Source organism: Zootoca vivipara, chromosome 10 (genome assembly GCF_963506605.1).
Source record: "Zootoca vivipara chromosome 10, rZooViv1.1, whole genome shotgun sequence".
NCBI classification, from domain to species: domain Eukaryota; kingdom Metazoa; phylum Chordata; class Lepidosauria; order Squamata; family Lacertidae; genus Zootoca; species Zootoca vivipara.
The window spans coordinates 67,107,824-67,134,824 of NC_083285.1; the positions used below are offsets into that span (position 1 = coordinate 67,107,824).

General features: G+C 47.4%; 1 protein-coding gene across 1 annotated transcript in view; it reads left to right on the top strand.

Annotated features, from left to right (window-relative positions):
- LOC118091532 (collagen alpha-1(VII) chain-like) overlaps positions 1-27,001 on the top strand; it is a 179,852-nt gene that overhangs the window by 140,502 nt on the left and 12,349 nt on the right. Inside the window, exons 70-79 of the mRNA XM_060279757.1 lie at positions 1,440-1,475; positions 4,385-4,441; positions 6,219-6,290; positions 7,583-7,654; positions 9,325-9,360; positions 13,976-14,056; positions 15,954-16,007; positions 16,529-16,582; positions 18,109-18,171; positions 22,281-22,343. Coding sequence (XP_060135740.1) covers positions 1,440-1,475; positions 4,385-4,441; positions 6,219-6,290; positions 7,583-7,654; positions 9,325-9,360; positions 13,976-14,056; positions 15,954-16,007; positions 16,529-16,582; positions 18,109-18,171; positions 22,281-22,343 — 588 coding nt within the window. The remainder of the gene's footprint in view (positions 1-1,439; positions 1,476-4,384; positions 4,442-6,218; positions 6,291-7,582; positions 7,655-9,324; positions 9,361-13,975; positions 14,057-15,953; positions 16,008-16,528; positions 16,583-18,108; positions 18,172-22,280; positions 22,344-27,001) is intronic.

Below are 27,001 nucleotides of genomic sequence, written 5' to 3' on the forward strand. Positions count from 1 at the left end.
CCCATGTCCAGATAAGGTCAACCTGGGTCACCGGTCAAAGCTTATAGAAGGTGCTAAGTGCCATGTGGCCTCCAATGTCAACATTGAATCCAAGAGTGCCCCCCAAATCATGCAACTTCTCTTTTTTTGGGGGGGATGTGTAGTGTGACCCTTGTTAGGATTCATTCCCCGTCTGCAGTCATAGGGTTATTGTGTATCATATGACTGTATGTGTTTTCATTCCCACAGAGCGGATGTGACGCAGACAGGATGTTTGTCTTACAATCTTCCTAAGTTTTTTTTTAAATTTTAAAATAATCTTTATTGATTTAAAAAAAGTAAAATAAAACAATACATCCAACTAAGATAAAACAAAGTAAATACACAAATAATCCATCATATAAATCCAAATATGGTTTAACCTATCTTCTACAATATTCTTAATTTATACCTTTTCATAATCCCCTATATTCTTATCTTCTTATACATTTCGACTTCCCCTTCTCTTCCTTCCTGGCTTCAAATTTATAGTCGTTTTTGCTGCTTCTATTTAACTTCCTCTTGGGAACTTTACAAGATATTTGTCTTAAACCCAAGTTCCTTTATATATATTCCAAATTTTTCCCAATTTTCTTTAAATTTTTTGTTCGAACCACCCCTTATCGAGTTTGTCAATTTGGCCAAATCTATGTAGCTGATTACTTTCTCCTGCCATTCTCTTATAGTTGGGACTTCCTGGCTTCTCCATAATTTAGCAATTGCTTAATTAATTCCTAAGTGGGACTGTTGTTTTCCTTTGTTCTTTCTCTTTACTGGCTGTGATGCCAGAGAGAGGGAGCCACGATGTAGAGCTCCCAGTTCGTTTGTATGTAAATAAAGCAGTTTAGCCTTATTTACTGACTTGTGTGTTGTTCATCACGTTTGTGAGAGCAATCGCATATTTGGCCTGTGGGACCAGTCTGACAACTGGCCCCCGGGACGGCCGAATTACTGACAGAGAATCCAGAACAAGACGCATCCCACTCATCTAGTGGTGGGGAACCACTCAATGGGAGTGTCTCAGTCTTGTTTGTGTTGAAATTCAGTTTCTTATAAACCTTCCTGCAGTCCTGGCAAGGACCCTGCATAACTTCCAGTTCCCACAAGGCAGGTGGCACCACCTGTGCCATAGAAGGTGGTCCTCACCACTTTGGCTATGTGGCCAGTCCTATCTGCCTTGTCTCTTCCCAGCTCAGATTGTGTCTTCCCTTGCTAAGGTTCTTGGGGGGACAGCAGCACTCACTGAAGCAAAAGAAAGCCATTCATGTTTGTCTGTGGACATTCCCCAGTCACTGGCCACTGTGCTCCCATGGCATGACAGCGGTGGGCTCTCTCTTTAAGAATTGGCCAAGGGATTTGGCAATGTGGTAGTATTAATGAAGTCTTCCTTAGTTTTCATTTACACTCCTCCTCCTCCTTAGGGCGATGTTGGATTTCCTGGGGCCAAAGGAGAAAGGGTAAGTGATGTTTGAAGAGGTCAACACTGCAGGGTGATGGAGTAAGTTGAATTGACCCAAACAGTTCAACTCTTTTTTGGGGGGTCAGGAATCCTCATCTTCCCATCACCTGGCATCTCTCTTGGATTCATACCTGAGCAGTGACCTCACCTGGATGATGATGTGGGCAAGAAAATGAAAAGGGAAGGTGGGGTGAAGTTGGAAGGAAGCTTCTAGTTTCAGCTGTGCAGGAATAACAGCTAAATCAGGTCAAAATAAAAAAAATTCCTTCAGTAGCACCTTAAAGACTTAAAAGTTTTTATTTTGGTATGAGCTTTCGTGTGCATGCACACTTCATCAGATACACTGAGACAGAAGCCACCAGACCCTTATGTATATTCAGAGGGTGGGGGTGATGGGAATGGGTGATGGGCTGATAGGAGTGGTAAACCTGTTGATGACTGTTAACGACTGTTATTGACTGCAATTGGTCTTGCGGGGGGAAAGCAAGGGCTGAGGTGCTAAGGAAAGCTTGATCATGTATAATGAGATAAGAATGCTATGTCTAAATTACTGCAATTGATCTTGCGGGGGGGAGCAAGGGCTGAACCTGCAGCTAAATCAGGCATAGGCAAACTTGGCCCTCCAAATGTTTTGAGACTACAGTTCCCATCATCCCTGACCACTGGTCCTGTTAGCTAGGCATGATGGGAGTTGTAATCCCAAAACATCTGGAGGGCCGAGTTTGCCTGCGCCTGAGCTAAATAATCCCTCACAGGTGGCCATCCAACTTTTGTAAACCTCTAATTATCAGCCTCCGATGAAGGAGAGACCACAACCTCCCGAGGGAGCCTGTTGCACGGTCAAATTGCTCTTACTGTCAGAAAGTTCTTCCTGGTGTTTTGTTGGAATCTCCTTTCTTGTCATTTCAATCCATCGGTTCGTATCCTCCCCTCCGGAGCAGCAGGAAACAAGCTTGCTCCATCTTCCATGTGCCAGCCCTTCAGGTACTTGAAGATCCCCATCATATGGGAAGAAGATGGAGAGAAATGGTTTCATTCATACTGTATCAAAATCCTGCCGGGCTTTGACTCCCACCAGAAGCAGTGCAATGGAAATGAAGTTTGGGGGGGGGGGGACACAAGGTGTTGTGACCCCTGCTCTTTGAATCCTAAGTAAAGGTAAAGGGACCCCTGACCATTAGGTCCAGTCGTGACCTACTCTGGGGTTGCGCGCTCGCATTATTGGCCGATGGAGCCGGCGTATAGCTTCCGGGTCATGTGGCCAGCATGACAAAGCCACTTCTGGTGAACCAGAGCAGCACACGGAAACGCCGTTTACCTTCCCGCTGTAGCGGTTCCTATTTATCTACTTGCATTTTGACGTGCTTTCGAACTGCTAGGTTGGCAGGAGCTGGGACCAAGCAACGGGAGCTCACCCCGTCACAGGGATTTGAACCTCTGACCTTCTGATCAGCAAGCCCTAGGCTCATTGGTTTAACCCACAGCGCCACCCTCTTATAATAATAATTTATTATTTCTACCCCTTGGTGCTGGAGGAGACTCTTGAGAGTCCCATGGACTGCAAGAAGATCAAACCTATCCATTCTGAAGGGAATCAGCCCTGAGCGCTCACTGGAAGGACGGATTCTGAAGCTGAGGCTCCAATACTTTGGCCACCTCATGAGAAGAGAAGACTCCCTGGAAAAGACCCTGGTGTTGGGAAAGATTGAGGGCACAAGGAGAAGGGGACGACAGAGGATGAGATGGTTGGACAGTGTTCTTGAAGCTACTAACATGAGTTTGACCAAACTGCGGGAGGCAGTGGAAGACAGGAGTGCCTGGCGTGCTCTGGTCCATGGGGTCATGAAGAGTCGGACATGGCTAAACAGCTAAACAACAACAACCCCTTGAAAACACATCTTGAAAGTTGGTGGCCAATTTGTCTATGAAGAAATTGGTTTTCAAAGCAACTCGCCTGCTATTGCGACAAATGAATTTCTGATTCTCCCTTGCTGGAGGAGATGCCGTTTCCCAGTCATAAAGGAATGTGTAATGCCCTCTCTGGAGGAAGAGTGAATAGAACATTAAGCAGAAGTGGGTGAATTAAACAGCACAGGAGATGTGATTAAGTTGACGATGTGTCACGACAGCATTTGCTAACCTTCTCCTTTTCTATTCCACCGTTCTAACCTTGCCTGCTTCAGCACCAATTAAATGTACAGGGGACGTCATTTGCCAATCTTTTCTGTGGAGCGACGTAAAGCAAGAATGGTGCCTGGATAGGGAGGCAGGAGAAATTTGATTGAGCTTCCATTCTGGTGCTCCATTTTCCTTTCCCGAAACAAAACATGAACTGAAAAGCAATGATCCTGAGAATTCACACTGCTCTGAATTTTGCGATGCAGTTTCCCAAACAATGTATGCAAAAAATGATATATTAGGGGGGAGTGTGTGCAGAAGTGGGAGGGGGGGATAGTGGCAATAACATTTTAAAAATGCATGATATTAGGGGAAATTGCAAAAATGTGCATATTAGCCAAACCTAGAATCATGGAACTATAGAGCTGGGAGGGACTCAAAGGGTCATCTAGCCCAACCCCTGTGCAATGCAAAAATCACAACTAACCTTTGTACAGCAGTGTGTGTGTGTGTGTGTGTGTGTGTGTGTGTGTGTGTGTGTGTGTTAGAAGACATAAGCATTTAAATGATGGTGAGTTTTCATTAGGACTTTTGAAAAGCGGAATGGAAAAAGGAAAAACCAGAAAAAGGCTGTGGAAACTGACATATTTGTCCACATGCAATAGCAGTACATCTATTTATCAGGTTGTCCAGCTTTTTTCCTTTTTTTAATCCAGCTTCAGTTTCAGCTCTGACTCAAGGTGAACTCATCATGCAAAGGCCTTTCTCTCTTCTGTGCTTGAACCCTAGGGAGACCCCATGACGACATTTGGACCTCAAGGCTACAAAGGCAACAAAGGGGACCCCGTAAGTTGGGGTTTTTCTTTCTTTCCGCCAGGAGTTGGGTTTCTCCGTCACTCACAGAGATTGGTGTGGAGAGCCCCCTGTTATGTTGGTCTTACACTCATACCTGCCAAGTTGCTGTCAGAGAAATAAGGGACCAGGCCGGAAATAGCAGACCGGAAGTAGCGCTGCCACCATTTTGGAACTGGGCGGAGCATGCTCAGAAGTGACTTTTGATGCTGCTTTGCCCAGTTCCAAAATGGCCGCCGCGCCAGAAGTCGCACTGCATCCATTTTGGGACTGGGCAGAGCAGCATCAAAAGTCGCTTCTGAGCATGCTCCGCCCAGTTCCAAAATGGCCACCGCGCCAGAATGAACCAGGGAAAAACAAAAAAATCCATTTTTTCAGCTAGGAACAGCTGGAAAAACAGGGATTTCCCGGGGAAAACGGAAGACTTGGCAGCTATGCTTACACTGCTGATCCCGCAAGCTGCTCTCTGGGCCACCACTGAACTTCTTGTCTAGCCTGAGCTAGAATCTTGCCATGTATAAGAGACTCAGCACAGGTGGAACTGGGGGTACATGCCAGGTTCTGCCCCACATCTTAAGCCTCTGGGCGTAGGCTAGGCAGTCGTGCACCTTCAGCGTGACCCGATAGCCTGGACTCACAACTGCTCATTGTGAGCACCAGATTCAGCAGCAGCAGAGAATAACGCGGACGCTAGCTGTGGAGGTTGAAGCGTACCTCATTTTATTATCAAAAGCTAGTTCACATACTGCAGAATACTACTGGCTTGCATGAGTGTTGTTAAATTTCTCATTCAGCCACCTTATCTCTACTAGATAAAACAGAAACCCACACAGAGTCAGGGACGGGAGAAGAGAAGAGCAGTTTCCGCCCCCTCCTTTCTCAACAGTCAGGAGATTCTCGCAACGGGAGGGGTGAAAATGTCAACAGGAACAATATTGTGAATAAAAGCCTTCAGGACCAAAGGCCAGAGGCCTCTGGATAATGCCATATGTTGGGCATCATGAATGGGAAAGAGCGAGAGAGCGATTACCCCCATGATGATGGCATCCAACTTGGACTGCTTTAAGATCAGTAAAACTCATAGATCATAGAATCATAGTTGGAAGGCGCCACGAGCTGAGATTCCTGCCTCGCAGGGGGTTGGACTAGATGACGCTTGGGGTTATTTCCAACTCTGCAATTCTATGAATTTATGATCATCTAGTCCAGGGGTTCCCAAACTTAGGTCTCCAGCTGTTTTTGGATTACAGCTCCCATAATTCCTAGCTGGCAGGACCCTGACCTACTCCAGCCCCCTGCACTGCAGGAATCTTGTGTCCAATGTGGGGCTTGAACCCATGGCCCTGAGATTAAGAGTAATAGTAACCCTCATAGTAATGAATTTTGACAAATTCCCATTATCTGGTTACAGCCACAAGCAACACATAATGTTCCACAACAACTCCCAACGAAAACCAAATCTGGATCCAAGTGGCTCACAGTTAACTCTCTACCTTCATTTGATATAGATATGGTGCTCGACCATGGTTATTTCCAACTGTGGTTTATTGTCCTGACCCTGGTTAAGATCCCAAGGTATAGTGAAGCCATGGTTTAGCCTATCAGGTTGAGCAGCCCCAGAGGATGTGAACAAGGAGAAGTCAGCAGGAAAGAAGTTATGGAATGCAGATGTAACCATGGTCATCATAATGGAGCTCACATATATCATTAATAAATATAAAGGCTTTTTATTTGAAGGGGGGAAAAGAGTTTTGTCTCTGTTGCTATTTAGGGTGAAAGAGGCCCTCCAGGGTTTGATGGTGACAAGGGCGAGAAAGGAGAAGATGGACCAGCAGGAGAAAAGGTTCCCTTGATTTTGTTGACTTCCTTAACTGTACAGCTCTCTATGTCTTTAAAACTCAGTGGTTGTGGTAGAACAGGCATCCCTAAACTTTGGCCCTCCAGATGTTTTGGACTACAATTCCCATCATCCCTGACCACTGGTCCTCTTAGCTAGGGATCATGGGAGTTGTAGGCCAAAACATCTGGAGGGCCGCAGTTTGGGGATGGCTGTGGTAGAAGATTGCAATTGACTATCCATCTGGCCAATATCCATTTTGCTACATAAAATGTCCTGTGGGCTTCCCTAAATTGTGCCCTGTGTGTCAATAGCTCATGGACTGCACATTTCCAGCTGCCGAGACCACATAACACTGGTCTTAAAAGACCTACATTGGCTCCCAGTACATTTCTGGGCAGAATTCAAAGTGTTGGTGCTGACCTTTAAAGCCCTAAACGGCCTCAGCCCAGGATACCCGAAGGAGCGTATCTGCCCCCATCATTCAGCCTGGACATTGAGGTGGCCTTCTGGTGGTTCCCTCCCTGCGAGAAGCCAAGTTACAGGGAACAAGGCAGAGGGCCTTCTCGGTGGTGGTGCCTGCCCTGTGGAACGCCCTCCCACCAGATGTCAAAGAGAAAAACAACTACCGGACTTTTAGAAGAAATCTGAAGGCAGTCCTGTTTAGGGAAGCTTTTAATGTTTGACAGACTATTGTATTTTAATATTTTGTTGGAAGCCACCCAGAGTAGCTGGGGGAACCCAGCCAGATGGGCGGGGTATAAATAATAAATTATTGTTATGTTATTATGAGGGTAAAGGTAAAGGGACCCCTGACCATTAGGTCCAGTCGTGACCGACTCTGGGGTTGCGCGCTCATCTCGCATTATTGGCCGAGGGAGCCGGCGTACAGCTTCCAGGTCATGTGGCCAGCATGACAAAGCCGCTTCTGGCAAACCAGAGCAGCACATGGAAACACAGTGATATAATTTAAAAAATATTATTATTATTATTAAATTATTATTTCCATGGAGCATTAATAACCAACCTCGTGGCCTTTTGCTGAACAATTTCTGGCTTGGTCAAAAAAACCAATCCAAAACCAGATAAACACTTGATTTCCACGCAGTTTGCTTAACCGCCCAACAAAAAGTCCTCCCTCATCCTCGTTGAACATGCAACTTTGGACACCCAAATCAAAATTATGGAAAATAATTTTATAAATTAATAACTTTGGACGCCAGCTTGGGCGAAAGAGTATTGCAATGTACCGTATCTTTCTCCGCATGCTCCTTCAGTGTTTTTTTTTCTCCTTTCAGGGAGTGAAAGGAGAAGCTGGGGCGAAAGGAATCATGGGCCTGTTTGGCACAAGAGGCCCAGTGGGGCAGAAGGTCAGTCCGAATGGTTCCCATTTTCACACATGTAGCCTGTGATTGGGGTGAATTAACCTCCATGCCAACTAACCAAGAGCCTCACGTCATACGTTTCCTCCAGATATGTATCTTGTATGGCTTGACCAAAGCAACACAGGGAACGAATGTCAAAGCTAGGAACAGGCTAAAGTTCTCTTTCGGTGCAAGAGAGAACCCAGCTTCCAAATAATTATGTGTGTGATGAAGAACCATCTGTTAATTCAGAGGTCGGCAACCTAAGGCCTATGGGCCGGTTCTGGCCCATGAGCTTCCTGGAACCAGCCTACGGCCGTTCTGTAGATCGGCATGGGGATTCCTCCCCGCCCCGCCCCCCGCGTGATGCCATGTTTTTTCTCGCTGCGGGGACCAACTTCCGGGTTGGAAGAGGTCCTCACCAGGAGGAGCGCCCGTAGGCGTGCGTACACGCTATTTTCAGCGCACTTCTGCAGCGGAGGAGCACCTATGCGCATGCACACACACTACTTCCGGCGCATGCTCTGGCCCATTGAGAGGTCTGCCGGGGAGTGGACCGGACCGGCCTCAAAAAAACATTGCCGACCCCTGTTAATCCCTCCCATCCTTTTTTAAATTTTTTTTAAGGATTCAACGTGGTACTAAATTGCCTACAGAACATAGGAACACAAATTACGATAAATCGGATTAATATAAATTAAAACTGCTCCCCAAATGGCTGTACCACCCCTGCTCTTATTTTCTGATCACCTCTATCCATCACCTTTTAACAGTTAATGCACCAACAATCTGATAAAAAGTCCATCTAACTGGGAAGACCTCTAACCTAATAAATAGCTGACTCCTTTCCTGCCCTGTTTGCTTTCAGTCATTGGGGGGGGGGGGGACGACCCGACCCTGGGGAGGGTGGGCCAGCTGCAAAGCTCATTTCCCCATTGGCTGGGGCAAGCGCCAATAATCCTGGGATTCATGCTTGATTGGCCGACAAAAAGCACCGAAGCAAATTCCTGTTCCAATGTGTCCTTTAAAATGAGGATTATGCTATGAAGGGCCTGAAATAGTCGCCCAGTCTAGAGATAAGCGGTCCGGGTTGCTCCTGTAAGAAGGGATGGGAGAGGAATTCAGATCAATCTGCAAACCTACTTGATTGACCCTTCCTGAAACACTGACTACATGAACTGAAACACAGCTGTCTTTTGAAATTCATGCTTCTACATTTTTGGCAGCGCAATATTCCAGCCAAATGTTGTGTGCAGGAATGCATATCCGGGGGAAGTGTGTAAAAAATATCAGTGAAAGTAATGTATAGTATTCGGGGGGAATTGCTTGCAAAAATGGGTGTGTATGGGGAAAGGGCATACAAAAATGTGCATTTTAGAAGAAATTTGCATTGACATTCTGATGAATATTAATGAGGACTTTTTAAAAAATGCAAATTGATTTTGAAATGGGGGGGGGGGCGAATTTAAGATTAGAAAACAGAAAAAAATTAGAGAAACCGAAAAATAAGTCCATTGCTCCTTGCCTGGGAGTTAGAAAACTCTACCTGCAGTCTAATTAGCAAAAGAGTTTAGGAATGGTTTAGGAGCTTTCATCGAAATCCCTCAGGTGAGCAACTGTCTAATATGCTCAGTGCCATTTCCAATTGTTGATTTTTGTCTTTGCTTCCCTGGCAGGGTGAGCTGGGCGAACCTGGATTGCCAGGATTTGCTGTAAGTCAGAATGCCCCTCTGTGGGTTTTTTCCACTTTGACTGGATTGAATGAATGGTCTGCCTAAACCCAGTGTCCTGTCTCCAGCAGTGGGACCAAGAGGTTGTAGACAGAACAAAACGCACCACGCAGCACTCGTCGAACATGCTCTAGTTATTATTATTATTAATATGTAAATCATTTTACGTGTTCATATCCGGCCTTTCTCCCATGTTGGGATTCAAAGTGGCTGAGAAGGTTTAAAAACGCTATTGTAAAATGCAAAGTGATGAATACAAACTAGTTAAAAGCAAACTAGTTAAAGCTGGCATGAAAATGCAGTTTGCTTTGACTGCAGCCCAATGGCCAGCATTTTCTGCACCTAAATTTTCAAAGGGTTGCTCTGGTCACTTCCTTGTTTATTATTATTTTGAAACAAAATTAAAAAATTCCTTCCCGTAGCACCTTAGAGACCAACTAAATTTGTCATTGGTCTGAGCTTTTGTGTGCATGCACACTTCTTCAGATACATTGAAACAGAAGTCACCAGACCCTTATATATAGTGAGAGGGTGGCAGGGCCGGTGCATCCATTTAGGCGGACTAGGCCATTGCCTAGGGCACGAAAATGGAGGGGGTGCTGCCGAGCCTGCCCCGCAAAACCCCTGCGCCACCGCCGCCCTCCCAAGGCAAGCACTCGCGCTCCTCCCGCCTATGGAGGGGACGCTGAGAGCTCCCCAGCAGCGGCGGCCGCAGTGAGCGAGCGGCGGCGGTAGTGGCGGCAAGCGCCCGCAACCGAAGCCTTCAGCTATGGGCACTGCCGCCACCGCTGCCCGCCTGCTGACTCGCTTGCCGAGGAGCCCCCAGCGTCCCCTCCACAGGCAGGAGAAGCGCGAGCCAAAATGAGAGCTCAGCGCCCTCCCGCCCACGGAGGGGATGCTGTGAGCTCCCCAGCGGCTGCAGCAAGCAAGCGGCGGCAGCGCCCGCAGCTGAAGCCTTCAGCTATGGGCGCTGCTGTCGCTGCAGCCGCCGCTGCTGAGGAGCTCAAAGCGTCCCCTCCACAGCCGGGAGGGCGCCGAGCTCCCCCCTTGGCCCGCGCTTCTCCCGCCAATGGAGTGGACGCAGGGGCATCAGCGGTGTGCGTCATGACGCATGCGCCCGGGGGGCGCCAGAAGGTGTTTTTGTCTAGGACACAAAAAGCCCTAGCACCGCTCCTGGAGGGTGGGGAGGGGTATTACTCAGAAGGGTCGTGGGAATGGGTGATTGGCTCATAGGTGTGGTAGTGGTAAACCTGTGGACGACTGTTAAGGACTGCAATTGGTCTTACAGGAAAAAGCAAGGGGTGAGATGGCTAAAAATAGCTTTTTCAGGGTCTGGTGACTTCTGTTTCAGTGTATCTGAAGAAGTGTGCATGCACACAAAAGCTCATACCAATGACAAACTTGTTGTCGTTCTTTAGTCGTTTAGTTGTGTCCGACTCTTTGTGACCCCATGGACCAGAGCACGCCAGGCACTCCTGTCTTCCACTGCCTCCTGCAGTTTGGTGAGACTCATGTTGGTGGCTTCAAGAACACTGTCCAACCATCTCATCCTCTGTCGTCCCCTTCTCCTTGTGCCCTCAATCTTTCCCTGCATCATGGTCTTTTCCAGGAAGTTTTCTCTTCTCATGAGGTGCCAAAGTATTGGAGTCTCGGCTTCAGGATCTGTCCTTCCAGTGAGCACTCAGGGCTGATTTCCTTCAGAATGGATAGGTTTGATCTTCTTGCAGTCCATGGGACTCTCAAGAGTCTCCTCCAGCACCATAATTCAAAAGCCTTAGCTGGTCTCTAAGGTGCTACTGGAATGAATTTTTTAAATTTTGTTTCGACTACGGCAGACCAAGACGGCTACCTATCCAGGCCCGGCTCTAGGTGTAGCCCCGGTAGCAGGGCGTCGGGCTGGTGGGGGGGCGCTCCGCACTGCGAGGGCGGGGGCATCGGAGCGATCTCCGCACCATCAGCGCCAGGGCTCCCGACCTGCTTGAGACGGCCCTGTACCTATCTGTAACTATTAATATTTTGCACAGCTTTCCAGTGGACAAAAGCTTGTTGCATGCTTCTCTTAATGAACCTGCAAGAGGGATAAGGATCAGTAGTTAGTCCGAGACCACTTGGCAAACATGTTTGTGGCAATGAGGTGTGTCTGACACTCTTTCCCCAACAATGCTGGAAAATGCATATTTGCAGGAAGCCATGTGGCTGAGCTGCCTGGGGACAAATGGGAGTCATAGTCCAAATCATCTGGGTGGGGAAGCTCCTCTTTAGCATAGTGTGTGTGGGGGGGGGGAAACAAGCTCAATACTAACCCATTCTCCCCCCCCCCCCCGCGCTGCAATAGTTCACTGCCTGTTCCTGCTTCATTTATCACTTAGCATTTTCTACTTCAAGCACTTGATCAATAATTCCTGTTTTTTAATGGCTGTTATAGAAGCTTTTAATACCGTGCTTTTATTTGCCCTTGGAAGATTTGCAACGTAAATGTCGGAGAATCGATGGTAGCAGCTGTTCCCTGGCATGGGGGTGTCTCTCCGGTTCCTCTCCTGCTACATCAAAACGTCTTTTCCTATGCTCTCCTTTCCATCGCTTCCCTACGCTGCTGTCTTCATCAGTGGTGACTTGTGCAGCTTGGGAGTGGTAGGGCGGCAGGTAGGGAGACCGCCAGAAGGTGGCGCCGGAGCCAATGACAGGTAGTGGGCAGCCCAGCAGGGGCTGGCTGAGGGCAGACTGGAGCTGGTGGGGCATTTCCTAATGAACCAGCCTTCCCTGCTGTAAACACAACTCAGTTGGCATCTGCCTGACTGAAGAGGCACTTGGAGCACTTGCGCAGGTGAGAGTTTCGTGCACAGACCAGGTACCCAGTTCCCCCCATAATAGCCAAAGGTGCCTTGCGAAACTCTGCTGTTTCAGAGAAGCTTTGTAGATGGAGCTTATTGGTTTTATTTTTTTATTTTTATTTTTTAAAACAATTTATTAAGTTTTCCAAATAAACACATTAAACACATTACATAAAACATAACATTCAAAAACAAATACAACACACATAATTTTCTCTTTTTAACAATTATTCCCATATCTCTCATTCCCAATGCTCTGCCGAGCTTGACTTCCCTCCCTCCCCTCATTTGGTTTTCTTTCCAACTCTTATCTCACAGTTCCTTATTCCTATTTAAAGTCATTTCGTAGGATTTATTTCAGTCCTGCAAGTGTCTTTAAACTTCTACAGTTCTTTTCCATATAGTCCACAAATTTACTCTAATCATCTTGGAACTTTGCCTCCCCCTGGTTTTGGATCCTGCTAGTCAGTCTTGCTATTGAGCTTATTGGTTTTAATCTTCCTTGGTTACATGGCTTTATTATTTTTTAAAAAAAATAGTCTAAGTTCATCATGGCAAGAGAGCAGCTGCAGTGTGAAACAGACTTTGCTTGTCTGTTCCAAGGTGTGCTGCAGTTACTACAAGGGACTTTTGTCAGCTTTGCCTCAAATTGCCGAGGATGACTCACTGGAGCTCTCCTTTCCTTTGATGCAGTTTTAGAATTTTTTTAAAAAAGATATTACATGGTCCTGCTTTTTTAAAATAAAATATAATAATAATATTAAAAAAACAGAACACACTGAATATATATTTCTCATCCAACAAATGGCTGAAAATTGATGTGAGCCATTAAGTGTTGTTGATTCACAGGGCAATCCATCTCGGGGAGCCGACTCGCGCACAGGAAGCCTCTTTCATTCTCTGCGAAACCCTTTTCAGTCATTACCACTCTAGCAGATACAAGGCCAGATGTAATAGAATTTTTAATACCAAAGAAGGGAAATGAGCTATCGAAGAGACATCTGTCGCTAACCACTCCATTGCCCCATCAAATTTCAGCACTACGTTTCTCCCCCACCCCCTTATCTATTATTTCCTGTAGCTCTCCTGATTTTGTATGTGTATGAGAGAGAGAAAGAGAGGGAGGGAGGGAGCACTTTGCAACTGGGAATTTCATACATATCGTTATGAGCTTGCGGGCCCCAGGCTCCCTTAAATTCCTGGGTCCAGTAGGGGGTTAGGATTTAACCAAGGCAAATGTTAAAATATTAGCCAGGCCACTTTCCTAATAAGGTAAATTGCCTGGGAGACGAGCCATTAAGAAAACAAAGGAAAGGTAACAGCCCATTAAGAAAGCCAGGTGGCAAATGGGCAGACCACCCCCTGCAGCTCTGAGGAACCGAGAACAAAAGCCAGAGTTGAGAGTTGGCCAGCATGTGACTTGGAGGATAAAAGTTGCACTCTGGTAAAAGCAGCAAGCTGGAGAGAGGGTCAGAGCCCCGGTTGATTTCTGTTTCCAAGAAAAAATGGGAGAAACAAGACTTTTTGGGGGTGTTGAAGTTGTGAGCCCCTCCACTGCAGGCTCGGGTTGTATATATGGGTAAATAAAACTTATGTCATCCCTGTTCCCATCCTGAGCTGTGCCACCTGCTCACTTTTAGAATGTTGGGAGTCTGGGATGGAATGCTGAGAAACTCTCATCTATCTAGAGCCATTCATAAATTGCCCCCCCCTCCGCCCCCGCCCAGGCACACAGCAGGAAGGAACTGGGTATTTTTTCATTTCAGGGAACCGCTGGGCTCGATGGGAAGAATGGTATGAAAGGGGCAAAAGGAGACAGAGGCCTGCAGGGCCAGAAAGGGGAACCGGTGAGCATTTTTAGCATGAATTTTCCCTTCCTTCCTAACATCTTCTGCTGTCCATGCGACCGGATAGGTGAAAGGTAAGGGGTAAAGGACCCCTGGACAGTGAAGTCCAGTCAAAGGCGACTATGGGGTTGCTTTCAGGCTGAGGGAGCCGGCGTTTGTCCAGAGACAGCTTTCCGGGTCATGTGGCTAGCAGGACTAAACGGCTTCTGGCGCAACGGAACACCGTGACAGAAATCAGAGCGCACGGAAATGCCATTTACCTTCCTACCACAACAGTACCTATTTATCTACTTGCACTGGTATGCTTTTGACCTGCTAGATTGGCAGGAGCTGGGGCAGAGCAACGGGAGCTCACTCAGTTGCGGGGATTCGAACCGCCAACCTTCCGATCGGCAAGCCCAAGAGGCTCAGTGGTTTAGACCACAGCGCCACCCGCGTCCCTATGCGACTGGATAATGGAGAGCTTGAAATGTGTGTATTTCAAGATCACCTTACCCCATGGCTTCAATCTGCAGAACCGGCACTCTTATGGGTGCCAGACAAGACGAGATTCCACACTTGTAAGAAGCCAGTCTTTTAGTGGGACAGCAACTCCATTTTGGAACTCCCTGCTTGTGTTTTTTATGGCGCTTGCTTAAAACATTTTTGTTTCGGCTAGCCTATCCCAAAGCTGAGATCAAAGCATGGGTCTTTTTAGCCAGCTGAAGCTTTTAATTGTCTTTTGAACGAAGGCCTGCTTTTCACAGTCTTTTATTGATCGTTTTAATGCCTTGCTGTTGTTGTTTTGTAAACCGCTTGGCAGCTTTATCAAGCGGTATATATATTTTTGTTAAAGGGATTATAAAGAAATAAAAATATTTGTGTCGACTGGCCCGTGCAAATGAGAAATGGCAAGGTCTCCCCCACTCCCTCCCCCCCACCCTGGGAGAGGCAATTTGCCTCACTGTCTCCTGGCTATTACTCGCAGCAAACCTCCAGGTCATTCTGTGAGCAAGAAATTGGCCGGCGGATACATGTCTGCGTGCCATGCACCTATCTAGGCGATGCAGATCTACAGTCACTGAATGCAGGGAAGGGTTTGTGTTGTGGCCCTTCCTGGCATTTTGGCATTAAGAGAAAGTCATTACTGTACGCAAGCCTGAATGAAGGAGTTGGTGCTTTTGCAGGTGACAGTAGCTGTTTCTGAAGCTGAGCGTAAACCCATTAGGAGCTCTGCATTTTGAGAGTTGGCCCGGCGCTGCCTTTGTAGTTTAGACTACTGCAGCTTGGACTACTGCAATGCGCTCTACGTGGGGCTACCTTTGAAGGTGACCTGGAAACTACAACTAATCCAGAATGCGGCAGCTAGACTGGGGACTGGGAGCAGCCGCCGAGACCACATAACACCACTCTTGAAAGATCTACATTGGCTCCCAGTACGTTTCCAAGCACAATTCAAAGTGTTGGTGCTGCCCTTTAAAGCCCTAAACAGCCTCGGTCCAGTATACCTGAAGGAGCGTCTCCACCTCCATCGTTCTGCCCGGACACTGAGGTCCAGTGCTGAGGGCCTTCTGGCGGTTCCCTTGTTGCGAGAAGCCAAGTTGCAGGGAACTAGGCAGAGGGCCTTCTCGGTGGTGGCGCCCGCCCTGTGGAACGCCCTCCCATCAGATGTCAAAAAGGAAAACAGCTACCAGATTTTTAGAAGACATCTGAAGGCAGCCCTGTTTGGGGAGGCTTTTAATGTTTAATGGATTGTTTTATTTTGTTTTTCTGTTGGAAGCCGCCCAGAGTGGCTGGGGAGACCCAGCCAGATGGGCGGGGTATAAATAATAAATTATTATTATTATTATTATTATTATTATTATTATTATTATTATTACTACTACTACTACAGCCTATATTTATTCTCTCCATGCAGGGGGGAGAAGGCGATCCTGGTCTAACTGGTGACATTGGACGGAAAGGTTCGAAGGTACAGTGTGGACACCTCTAGGAAAAAACGGGAGTTTTGCAGCGCTTATCATCATGCCCTGCTTGCAACCGGGGGGGGGGGCTGACTTCTCACTTTCTTTTCCTCATAATCAACTCCTGTTCTTTATTCCTCTTCTCCATCTTCACAACATGCCCTTGACTGTTTTATTTCATCATTTCTCTGTGCGGTAGGTGCGTTTCCTACCTGTCATTCGCCCTAGGACCCCAGGGCAGGGCACAATAAGCTCAAGAAAACAGTAAAATGCACATCGAAACGTCTATTAAGTAGTAAACAAAATAATCACAAAATATCAGCCATGCCATAAAATTTTAGACTTCTATTTGTGCACGGGAGGGAGGGCAGACATAATTGGTTTCCCCCCCCCCCTCACTGCCATTTTACGCTCACAACAATCCTGCGAGGTAGGTTAAACGGAAAGATAACAACTGGATTGAGATCCCTCACGGTGAGGGTCTGCTCTCATTGTACGTCTTCATTGCCTGGTCACAATTTGTCCTCAGGGTTTACGTGGGTTGCCAGGAAGGACAGGACCTCCAGGAGCAGATGGAATCAAGGTAAACACACACACACACACACACACACACACACACACAAATGGGTGGTCCACCATTGTATGTTCTTCTTCCCAGCAGGCCTGGGTTTCACCTGAAGCCTGCAAAGAACCTAATGTGGCCCTATCTTAATGCCTAAAAGGCCGCCCCTGTCTTTAGGCAGAGTGCAGCGGCTGCCTCAGGCAGCAGATTTTGTGTGTCACGAAAAGGCGGCACATTGTTAGTTGTTTAATTTGAAGTTGTTGGGTTTTTACTGTCAAGGAGTGGGAAGCAGTGGGATTCTGTCTGCCTCAGATACCTAAATAACTTGGCTTGGTAGGGAGAGGGTCTCATTTGCTCCTCAGGCAGGGAAATGTCTTGGGTTGCCCCTGTTGCAGATATTAATATTGTGCAGTTTGACATGAAAACTGACTCCTTTTGGAAAGGAAGCCTTGTCCAGACCCATAAAGATTTTATTCAAATTTTACTAGCAGAACTCTATAAAATACAACAGAAACATCAAATGATCCAGAATACCCATCCAATGTATTGTGCTGTCCAGGCTCAGCATGTTACAAAATATGAAGAGAGAGAAAATCCAACAGACCTAGAAGCAGAGGTCTGTCTCTTCCCACAGCATCAATTTTAGTCTAAGTTGTTTTATCTGTCTTAGAGAGAGTCTTTTGCATGTCCCAACTTCACGGACACAAAAGCAGCTCCCCTCAACATGGAGATTTGCAGCCTAATACCTTCATCGCATGATATAAGGTTACAACACTCCCATGTTAGCTACCAGAGAACAAGAACCAGTTAGTTGAGTATCAGCTCAGCAAGAGCTCAGAGTGCTCTGCTTGGCTTTACTATAGCTCCATGGAAAATCCACATGTTGAACTTTTAGCAATATACCTTTAGTCATGCTTCATTTCTGTGTCAATTAAACCAATTATACTTAACAGGCCTTGAATATCTGCATCTTCCTCCCACAGTCCATCTTCTTTGAAAATACAACCAAAATGAAAGAAAGAGCATCAGATCACAAGAATAAACCATCAATCCTAATTTAAACATATACAGCAGGCATCCCCAAACTGCGGCCCTCCAGATGTTTTGGCCTACAACTCCCATGATCCCTAGCTAACAGGACCAGTGGTCGGGGAAGATGGGAATTGTAGTCCAAAACATCTGGAGGGCCGAAGTTTGGGGATGCCTGACATACAGTAATATAAGCAGTCCACGTGCCCCAATAGATATCCAAATATGTGTGGCTTTGGAGGGGGGGAGTATTTTATTTATTTATTAAGTTCTCTTAAATATTACAGACCTCATCGCATGGCTTCACTATCAGCCAGCATCCCCACAGCCCAATTTGCTCTGTTTACAGTCTAGCCTGATGAAGAGTCCTGGAGACCTCAAAAGTTGGAGAACTATTTTATGATGTAATTAAGAGCCAAAGCATTTAGAAGACACAGAGCCCCCCCCCAAAAAAACACCACTTGTACCGGTGTGCTAAAAGGACTGGCTAATCCCCCTGTGTCTCGTTCCATGCACAGGGGGAAATTGGCGGCATTGGGAGTCCAGGGACCTCCGGTGCAGATGGGCTTCTGGGACCCAAGGTGAGGTGCAAAGCTTTTAAAAAAATTAAAATAAAATTGTCTGCTACTTGGTGGGCTATGCCTGTTGACTGCTGGTTCTCTTAGGGAGAAACAGTTTTGGGAAAGGGCATTTAGAAGCAGAGAAATGTCTTGGGGGAGGCATGCTTGCTTAACCCTTCCCCAACCAGTTTCTTTTCCACTACTACTGCGCCCATTCACTTAGCACTGGGATCAGCAAACTCTTTCCGCAGGGGGCTGGTCCACTGTCCCTCAGACCTTGTGGGGGCCGGACTATATTTTTTGGGGGGACTCTCCCCTCCCATCTCCACAGCACCGGACGAGCCCCAGTGGCTGCTTACCTGTGCCTTGCGAGTGGCAGGGGCTGGTGGAGGGACGGTGAGCGGTGCGAAAGGGTTGGCTCCGGAGAGGGGCTGCTTAAAATGGTGCTCAGCCAACCATGGCTCAACAAAGCCCACCCCCTTCCTCCTTTAGGCAGGGCAAGGAGAAGCCAGGAGGAAGGAGGGAGGCGGAGGCAGCGTGGTGTGGGGGGGGGGATGGTGCAGCCCAACCTCCTACAGATAACCCACATCAAGGCATTCAATTATACGTTTCCGACACTTGAGCGCCAGGAAGAGGAATTTAGCCACTGAGAAGGTTATTTTCCCAGTGGGCTTGTTTAGCAAATATGCTGCCTGCCGTTCTCTTGGTCGGGAACTAAACTGAGATAAATACAGGTCTATAAGATATTGCCTTAAATCATTATAAAAGGGACAACTCAGTAGAATGTGTTCTGTGGATTCTACCTCACCCAAGGCACAATGGCACATTCTCTGACCGTATGGGACTCCTCCAAATCTTCCCCTCAAAACCGCCGAATCAAGGACATTCAGTCTAGCCGCAGTAATTAGTCTGCGGTATTCCACGTAGTGGATATCCGCCAGGTAACGGGCTGGTGCAGACCGATACACCTGCTCCCCTAAAAACATCCCAGATTTCACGCGGGCTATGTCCTCCTGTCTGGCGATATCCCCTAATCTCTGAGCGATCATCGCTTTAGCGATGTCATGGACTCAATATAAAGGGAGGACAGACCGCACTTTTGCACTTCCTCTACCACTTCCCTTTCCCATGGAGATTTAAAATTATTCCTCAGAATCAGGGGGGCCAAACCCATCGGTCTGAAACATAGTTTGAGCCATAGCCATAATTTCGCTTTCAGGGCCCCATACGTAAAGGCTGCTTAAAATGGTGCTCAGCCAACCATGGCTCAACAAAGCCCACCCCCTTCCTCCTTTAGGCAGGGCAAGGAGAAGCCAGGAGGAGGGAGGGAGGCGGAGGCGGCGTGGTGTGTGAGAGGGAGGGGAGGAAATGGTGCAGCCCAAATGATCAGAATCCCCACGCCAATCCACTTGGCGATTCCTGGACCGTCCGCGGGCTGTATCCAGAAGGCAATTGGGCCAGATCCAGCCCCCGGGCCTTAGTTTGCCAACCCATGACTTAGCAGAATTCCAGGTGCATGTTTGTGAAGGGAAACAAGTCATTTTGCAGGGAAAATTTCAATTTCAATATACTTTATTCGACCGATAGTCAGAAACAAAAAAACATTTCTCAATACAAAGATAAACATATAAAACTGAAGGCATCAGAGGGATACATAAAAATATAAAAATATAAAACTGAAGGCATCAGAGGGATACATAAATGGGGTATGACCGCGCTACTAAACCTCCTACAGATAACCCACATCAAGGCATTCAATTATACGTTTCCGACACTTGAGCGCCAGGAAGAGGAATTTAGCCACTGAGAAGGTTATTTTCCCAGTGGGCTTGTTTAGCAAATATGCTGCCTGCCGTTCTCTTGGTCGGGAACTAAACTGAGATAAATACAGGTCTATAAGATATTGCCTTAAATCATTATAAAAGGGACAACTCAGTAGAATGTGTTCTGTGGATTCTACCTCACCCAAGGCACAATGGCACATTCTCTGACCGTATGGGACTCCTCCAAATCTTCCCCTCAAAACCGCCGAATCAAGGACATTCAGTCTAGCCGCAGTAATTAGTCTGCGGTATTCCACGTAGTGGATATCCGCCAGGTAACGGGCTGGTGCAGACCGATACACCTGCTCCCCTAAAAACATCCCAGATTTCACGCGGGCTATGTCCTCCTGTCTGGCGATATCCCCTAATCTCTGAGCGATCATCACTTTAGCGATGTCATGGACTCAATATAAAGGGAGGACAGACCGCACTTTTGCACTTCCTCTACCACTTCCCTTTCCCATGGAGATTTAAAATTATTCCTCAGAATCAGGGGGGCCAAACCCATCGGTCTGAAACATAGTTTGAGCCATAGCCATAATTTCGCTTTCAGGGCCCCATACGTAAAGGCTGCTTAAAATGGTGCTCAGCCAACCATGGCTCAACAAAGCCCACCCCCTTCCTCCTTTAGGCAGGGCAAGGAGAAGCCAGGAGGAGGGAGGGAGGCGGAGGCGGCGTGGTGTGTGAGAGGGAGGGGAGGAAATGGTGCAGCCCAAATGATCAGAATCCCCACGCCAATCCACTTGGCGATTCCTGGACCGTCCGCGGGCTGTATCCAGAAGGCAATTGGGCCAGATCCAGCCCCCGGGCCTTAGTTTGCCAACCCATGACTTAGCAGAATTCCAGGTGCATGTTTGTGAAGGGAAACAAGTCATTTTGCAGGGAAAATTTCAATTTCAATATACTTTATTCGACCGATAGTCAGAAACAAAAAAACATTTCTCAATACAAAGATAAACATATAAAACTGAAGGCATCAGAGGGATACATAAAAATATAAAAATATAAAACTGAAGGCATCAGAGGGATACATAAATGGGGTATGACCGCGCTACTAAACCTCCTACAGATAACCCACATCAAGGCATTCAATTATACGTTTCCGACACTTGAGCGCCAGGAAGAGGAATTTAGCCACTGAGAAGGTTATTTTCCCAGTGGGCTTGTTTAGCAAATATGCTGCCTGCCGTTCTCTTGGTCGGGAACTAAACTGAGATAAATACAGGTCTATAAGATATTGCCTTAAATCATTATAAAAGGGACAACTCAGTAGAATGTGTTCTGTGGATTCTACCTCACCCAAGGCACAATGGCACATTCTCTGACCGTATGGGACTCCTCCAAATCTTCCCCTCAAAACCGCCGAATCAAGGACATTCAGTCTAGCCGCAGTAATTAGTCTGCGGTATTCCACGTAGTGGATATCCGCCAGGTAACGGGCTGGTGCAGACCGATACACCTGCTCCCCTAAAAACATCCCAGATTTCACGCGGGCTATGTCCTCCTGTCTGGCGATATCCCCTAATCTCTGAGCGATCATCGCTTTAGCGATGTCATGGACTCAATATAAAGGGAGGACAGACCGCACTTTTGCACTTCCTCTACCACTTCCCTTTCCCATGGAGATTTAAAATTATTCCTCAGAATCAGGGGGGCCAAACCCATCGGTCTGAAACATAGTTTGAGCCATAGCCATAATTTCGCTTTCAGGGCCCCATACGTAAAGGCTGCTTAAAATGGTGCTCAGCCAACCATGGCTCAACAAAGCCCACCCCCTTCCTCCTTTAGGCAGGGCAAGGAGAAGCCAGGAGGAGGGAGGGAGGCGGAGGCGGCGTGGTGTGTGAGAGGGAGGGGAGGAAATGGTGCAGCCCAAATGATCAGAATCCCCACGCCAATCCACTTGGCGATTCCTGGACCGTCCGCGGGCTGTATCCAGAAGGCAATTGGGCCAGATCCAGCCCCCGGGCCTTAGTTTGCCAACCCATGACTTAGCAGAATTCCAGGTGCATGTTTGTGAAGGGAAACAAGTCATTTTGCAGGGAAAAGTCATTTTGAAGCAGGGAGCCACAGAAGAAAAGCAGTGGACGGGCAAGGGTTAAGCACCCCCCCCCAGTTACTTCTCTTCTTCACATAACCCACTTCTGAATGTGTTTTTCCATAGAAGGAACAACTTTTAAGGATTCCAATGCACCCTTTCTAAAACGGAACTTTCCGTGTTGTCCTGCCCCACTTGCTCATCCCTGTTTATCTGTTTGCTTGCATGGGTTTATTCCATAATGGTCACAGTGGTCTTTGGGATTTGCCTAGGGTGAGCGCGGAGAGTCCGGCACAGACGGGCCCAAGGGAATTTCGGGGCAGAAAGGAGAAAAGGTCAGTGCTGTTGAAATCATGTTGCGAAAGGTTATTTAGTCCTCCAACATCTATCAGTCATGGTTAACAATGTTATATTCCGTTGCTCAAATACGGCTATCCTTTTTCTTTTTTTTGCAAGGCAAATGCCAACTTTTCCAAAGAAATTTCCTATGGGGTTTGCCTCATTTGGCCTTTGTTTTGCAACAGCACCTTTAACCCTTGCTGTGCTGGAAGCACCAACCCTTTCTTCCATAAGGGAGCAAAAAGCATGTGAAAAAGAGAGGGGAGATTAACACCCACGCTTCTAATCCCAGGTCACGATAAAGAGTTACCACCTACTGTTAAGGCTTCCTGCCCTCCCCTTGGAGGAACGCTAATCATGGTATGTACTAGGTTGGGCAAGGCAGGCCTAAATGCTAACCAGATCTAGAAAGTTGTTGTTTTAGATTCAGGTAGGGAGCCGTGTTGGTCTGACGCAGTAGAAATATATTTTTAAAAATTTTAAAAAATCCAGTAGCACCGTAGAGACCAACTAAGTTTGTTCTTAGGGGACACGGGTGGCACTGTGGGTTAAACCACAGAGCCTAGGGCTTGCCGATCAGAAGGTCGACGGTTCGAATCCCCGCAACAGAGTGAGCTCCCATTGCTCGGTCCCAGCTCCTGCCAACCTAGCAGTTCGAAAGCACGTCAAGGTGCAAGTAGATAAATAGGTACCGCTCCAGCAGGAAGGTAAACGCCGTTTCCATGAGCTGCTCTGGTTCGCCAGAAGCGATGTCATGCTGGCCACATGACCTGGAAGCTGTACGCCAGTTCCCTCGGCCAATAACGCGAGATGAGCGCCGCAACCCCAGAGTCGGTCACGACTGGACCTAATGGTCAGGGGTCCCTTTACCTTTACCTAAGTTTGTTCTTGGTATGAGCTTTTGTGTGCATGCACACTTCTTCAGATACCTGTTGTTGTTGTTTATATGCCGCCCATCTGACTGGGTTGCCCCAGCCACTCTGCCAGACTCCCAACAGAAGATTAAAAACACAATAAGAGTTAAAGGCTGTTTCCACCATGGCTTTCCTGCAGTTAAAGTCAAAACTTTCTTTTTTCATTATGGAAATGCTAGTGCAAAAGGCACACTTCCTGAGGAGTCGAGGTTCTCATTAGGTAGGCAGGCTGTTTTGAACACAACAGGGATTAATGTTCAACTTGGGCAGGGACTGAGCTGCCAGGAAACTAGCCTCCTAGCTCTGCCCCATCCAGCAAGACGCTTCTGAGAGTAGAACTGAGGATCAAATCAGGATGCAACAGAAGAAGTCTCCTGCTGGATCAGGCCTGTCGTGTGGGATGTAATCCATTGGAGCAGTCTAAATCCAACATTCCTTGTTTCCCTAGAGTGGACACAGACAGGGGGATGTTACTCTGGCCAGTATAGCTTCCTGTTACACCTGGTCTGCAGCATCCTCCCCCTGCATGTGACCAGGTAGGTGGGCGTGACCCCAGGGGACCCCACAAGAGGTCCAGTCATGCAGCCATCTTTCTCTTTTTGACGCTTCTTCCATTTTCTTCTCTTGGACTGCACTGCTGGCTCTCAGCCAGCAGCACATGGGACAAATCCCCATATGGAATGAATCCACAGCTATCTCTATAGCTGTAACTACAAGCCCAAAGCCTGCCTTCGGGGATCATGCTGTGAACTGAATGTAAGCAAACTTCTTGTTGCTTTTAAAGAAAGACTGTTGTGTCTTTATTCTTTTGAGAGGGATCAATAGGGGGACTTAACAGGAATAATCCAATCTGGATTGTTTAGCGAAAGAGATTCAAACGAATCTGCAAACTAGCTTCCTGCTGTATAAGGGGAATGTGCTCTGCTACTTGGCTCACTAGCATGAGTGAGGAAGGATAATATTCATATCCATATATCCTCTCCTACTAGCCACAACATTCCCACAAGTTGCCCATCTCGTACAGCATCCTGTTCTCACGGATGCCCCAGTGGGAACCCTGGAAACAGAACCTGATCACAAGCAATTTCCAGCAACTAGCATCCAAAAGTCTTCTTCTTCTTTGGCGATCACTTCTAGCCGAGTAGTCTTCCATAAACACGGTTTTAACAATGAGTCCGTAAGTGACTGCGGAGGCCATTTCTGGATCCACACGTCCTTCCACAGTGGGGACGTTTGTTTCCAGGAGGGATTTGATCACGGTGTGGATTTGCCAAGCGTGCCTTCCTCTTAGTATGTTTCTCCCTTGTGTCCTGAGTTCGAGTGTCTTCAAAGCCCATGGCACCTTTGGTAAAGGCTGTTCTCCAACTGGAGCACTCGCAGGCCAGTGTTTCCCAATTGTTGGTGTTCATACTACATTTTTTGAAGAATTGCCTTGAGACAGCCTTTAAACCTCTTTTGTTGACCACCAGCATTTCCATTTTTAAGTTCGGAATAGAGTAGTTGGAAGACGATCATCAGGCATCCACGCAACACGACCAGAAGTATACTGCTTCTGACAGGGGAGGGAAGCCATACCCACCAAGTTTATTAGCTGTTGATAGCCTTCTCCAGAAGTTCAATCTTCTTCCTGTTTCCTTGCTGACTGTTCTGGGCACACCACATTTCTCAATCGCTCTGTGCAACATCCCTCTCTCTCTCTCTCTCTCTCTCTCTCTCTCTCTCTCTCTCTCTCTCTCTCTCTCTCTCTCTCTCATAATTACACCGAGAGTCACTGGGGGTCACTTGTACTAAATGGGAAAGTCGGCCTTTCCAGAGCAGCCCATCCATCTTCCCCAGGATTTCCCATCTTAATCAGCCCGCCCACTGCAGTCCTGCTTGGTTCAATCATTCATCTCCTTCTCCCTCAGGAGGCTTCCACCTTCCAGGGGTGAAGTCAGCATCTCAGAACATGGAGCCCCCCCCCCTTTGAGATGGATAGACTTCTCTATTTATATAGCCAAGAAACACTCTTGGGGAACAGGAACATATTAGGCTGGAGAAAGAAGGAAGTTAAGCAAGGGCTCGTCTTTTCATCGGCCTTATCTGACATGGGGATTCAGGGCACAGCCCGGCAATGGCTGCGCTCCTTTATCTCATGTCGGGGACAGAGGGTGGCGCTAGGGAAGGAGTTGTCATCCCGGCACTCCTTGGTGTGTGGAGTGCCACAGGGCACAATCCTTTCCCCGATGCTTTTCAATATCTTTATGCGCCCCCTTGCCCAGATTGTCCGGAGTTTGGGGCTGGGTTGTCATCAATATGCTGATGACACCCAGATTTATCTGTTGATGGACGGCCGCCCTGCCTCGGCCCCGGACACACTGGGTGACTATCTGATGTTTCCTCCCTTTATGGTCTTGATTTATGGGCTACTACTAAAATGAGGCTGCATTTTAAGCCGTATTTTAATTAACTGTGCTGTTTTTGTTTTGTTTTTGTTTTTCCTATTACGTTTTATTGTAATTTATATTTGGTGTTAGCTGCCCTGAGCCCGGCCCTGGCCAGGGAGGGCGGGATACAAATAAAATTATTATTATATTAATTTGCACAAGTCCACTGGTTCATCTAGCTCAGAATTATCTGCAGCGACAGGCAGTAGATCTCCAAGGTCATAGAATCATAGAATCGTAGAGTTGGAAGAGACCACAAGGGCCATCCAGTCCAACCCCCTGCCAAGCAGGAAACACCATCAAAGCATTCTTGACATATGCCTGTCAAGCCTCTGCTTAAAGACCTCCAGAGAAGGAGACTCCACCACACTCCTTGGTAGCAAATTCCACTGCCGAACAGCTCTTACTGTCAGGAAGTTCTTCCTAATGTTTAGGTGGAATCTTCTCTCTTGAAGCTTGAATCCATTGCTCCGTGTCTGCTTCTCTGGAGCAGCAGAAAACAACCTTTCTCCCTCCTCCATATGACATCATTTCATATATTTGAACATGGCTATCATTTCACCCCTTAACCTTCTCTTCTCCAGGCTAAACATACCCAGCTCCCTAAGCCGTTCCTCATAAGGCATCGTTTCCAGGCCTTTGACCATTTTGGTTGCCCTCCTCTGGACACATTCCAGCTTGTGAGTATCCTTCTTGAACTGTGCTGCCCAGAACTGGACACAGTACTCCAGGTGAGGTCTGACCAGAGCAGAATACAGTGGTCCTATTACCTCCCTTGATCTAGATGCTATACTCCTATTGATGCAGCCCACAATTGCATTGGCTTTTTTAGCTCCAGGTAAGTCTTTCCTGGACTTACCTGGAGACCAAAGCTGGGACCTTTGGCCTGCAGAGAAGATTCTCTGCCACATTTCCTTGCGGATAACATTCCGGGGGCTGCATTTCAGTCGTGTGCAGCACCAGAGGGAAAAGCAATTGATGCAACTCTTATCTTTGTGAAGTGGACTACATTTCAACTGCACAAAGGCCAGGGGGTTCTGTAACACACACACACACACACACACACACACACACACACACACACACACTGAACCTTGCATCTACGCAACCTGGCGGCCATACTGCAATCCAGAGACACATCCTCACCGGGCAAAAGCACTGAAGGAGGTTTTGGAGCAGAGCTGGTGAGAGGTGCAGTCTAGAAAAAGGTCCAAGGGCCAACCGTGGGAGGTCCGAAAGGCCACACCTGCGACCAGAGCTGCACAGATGCTCTTGGCCCAGAGATGAAAAGAAGACACACATTCACTACCAAAG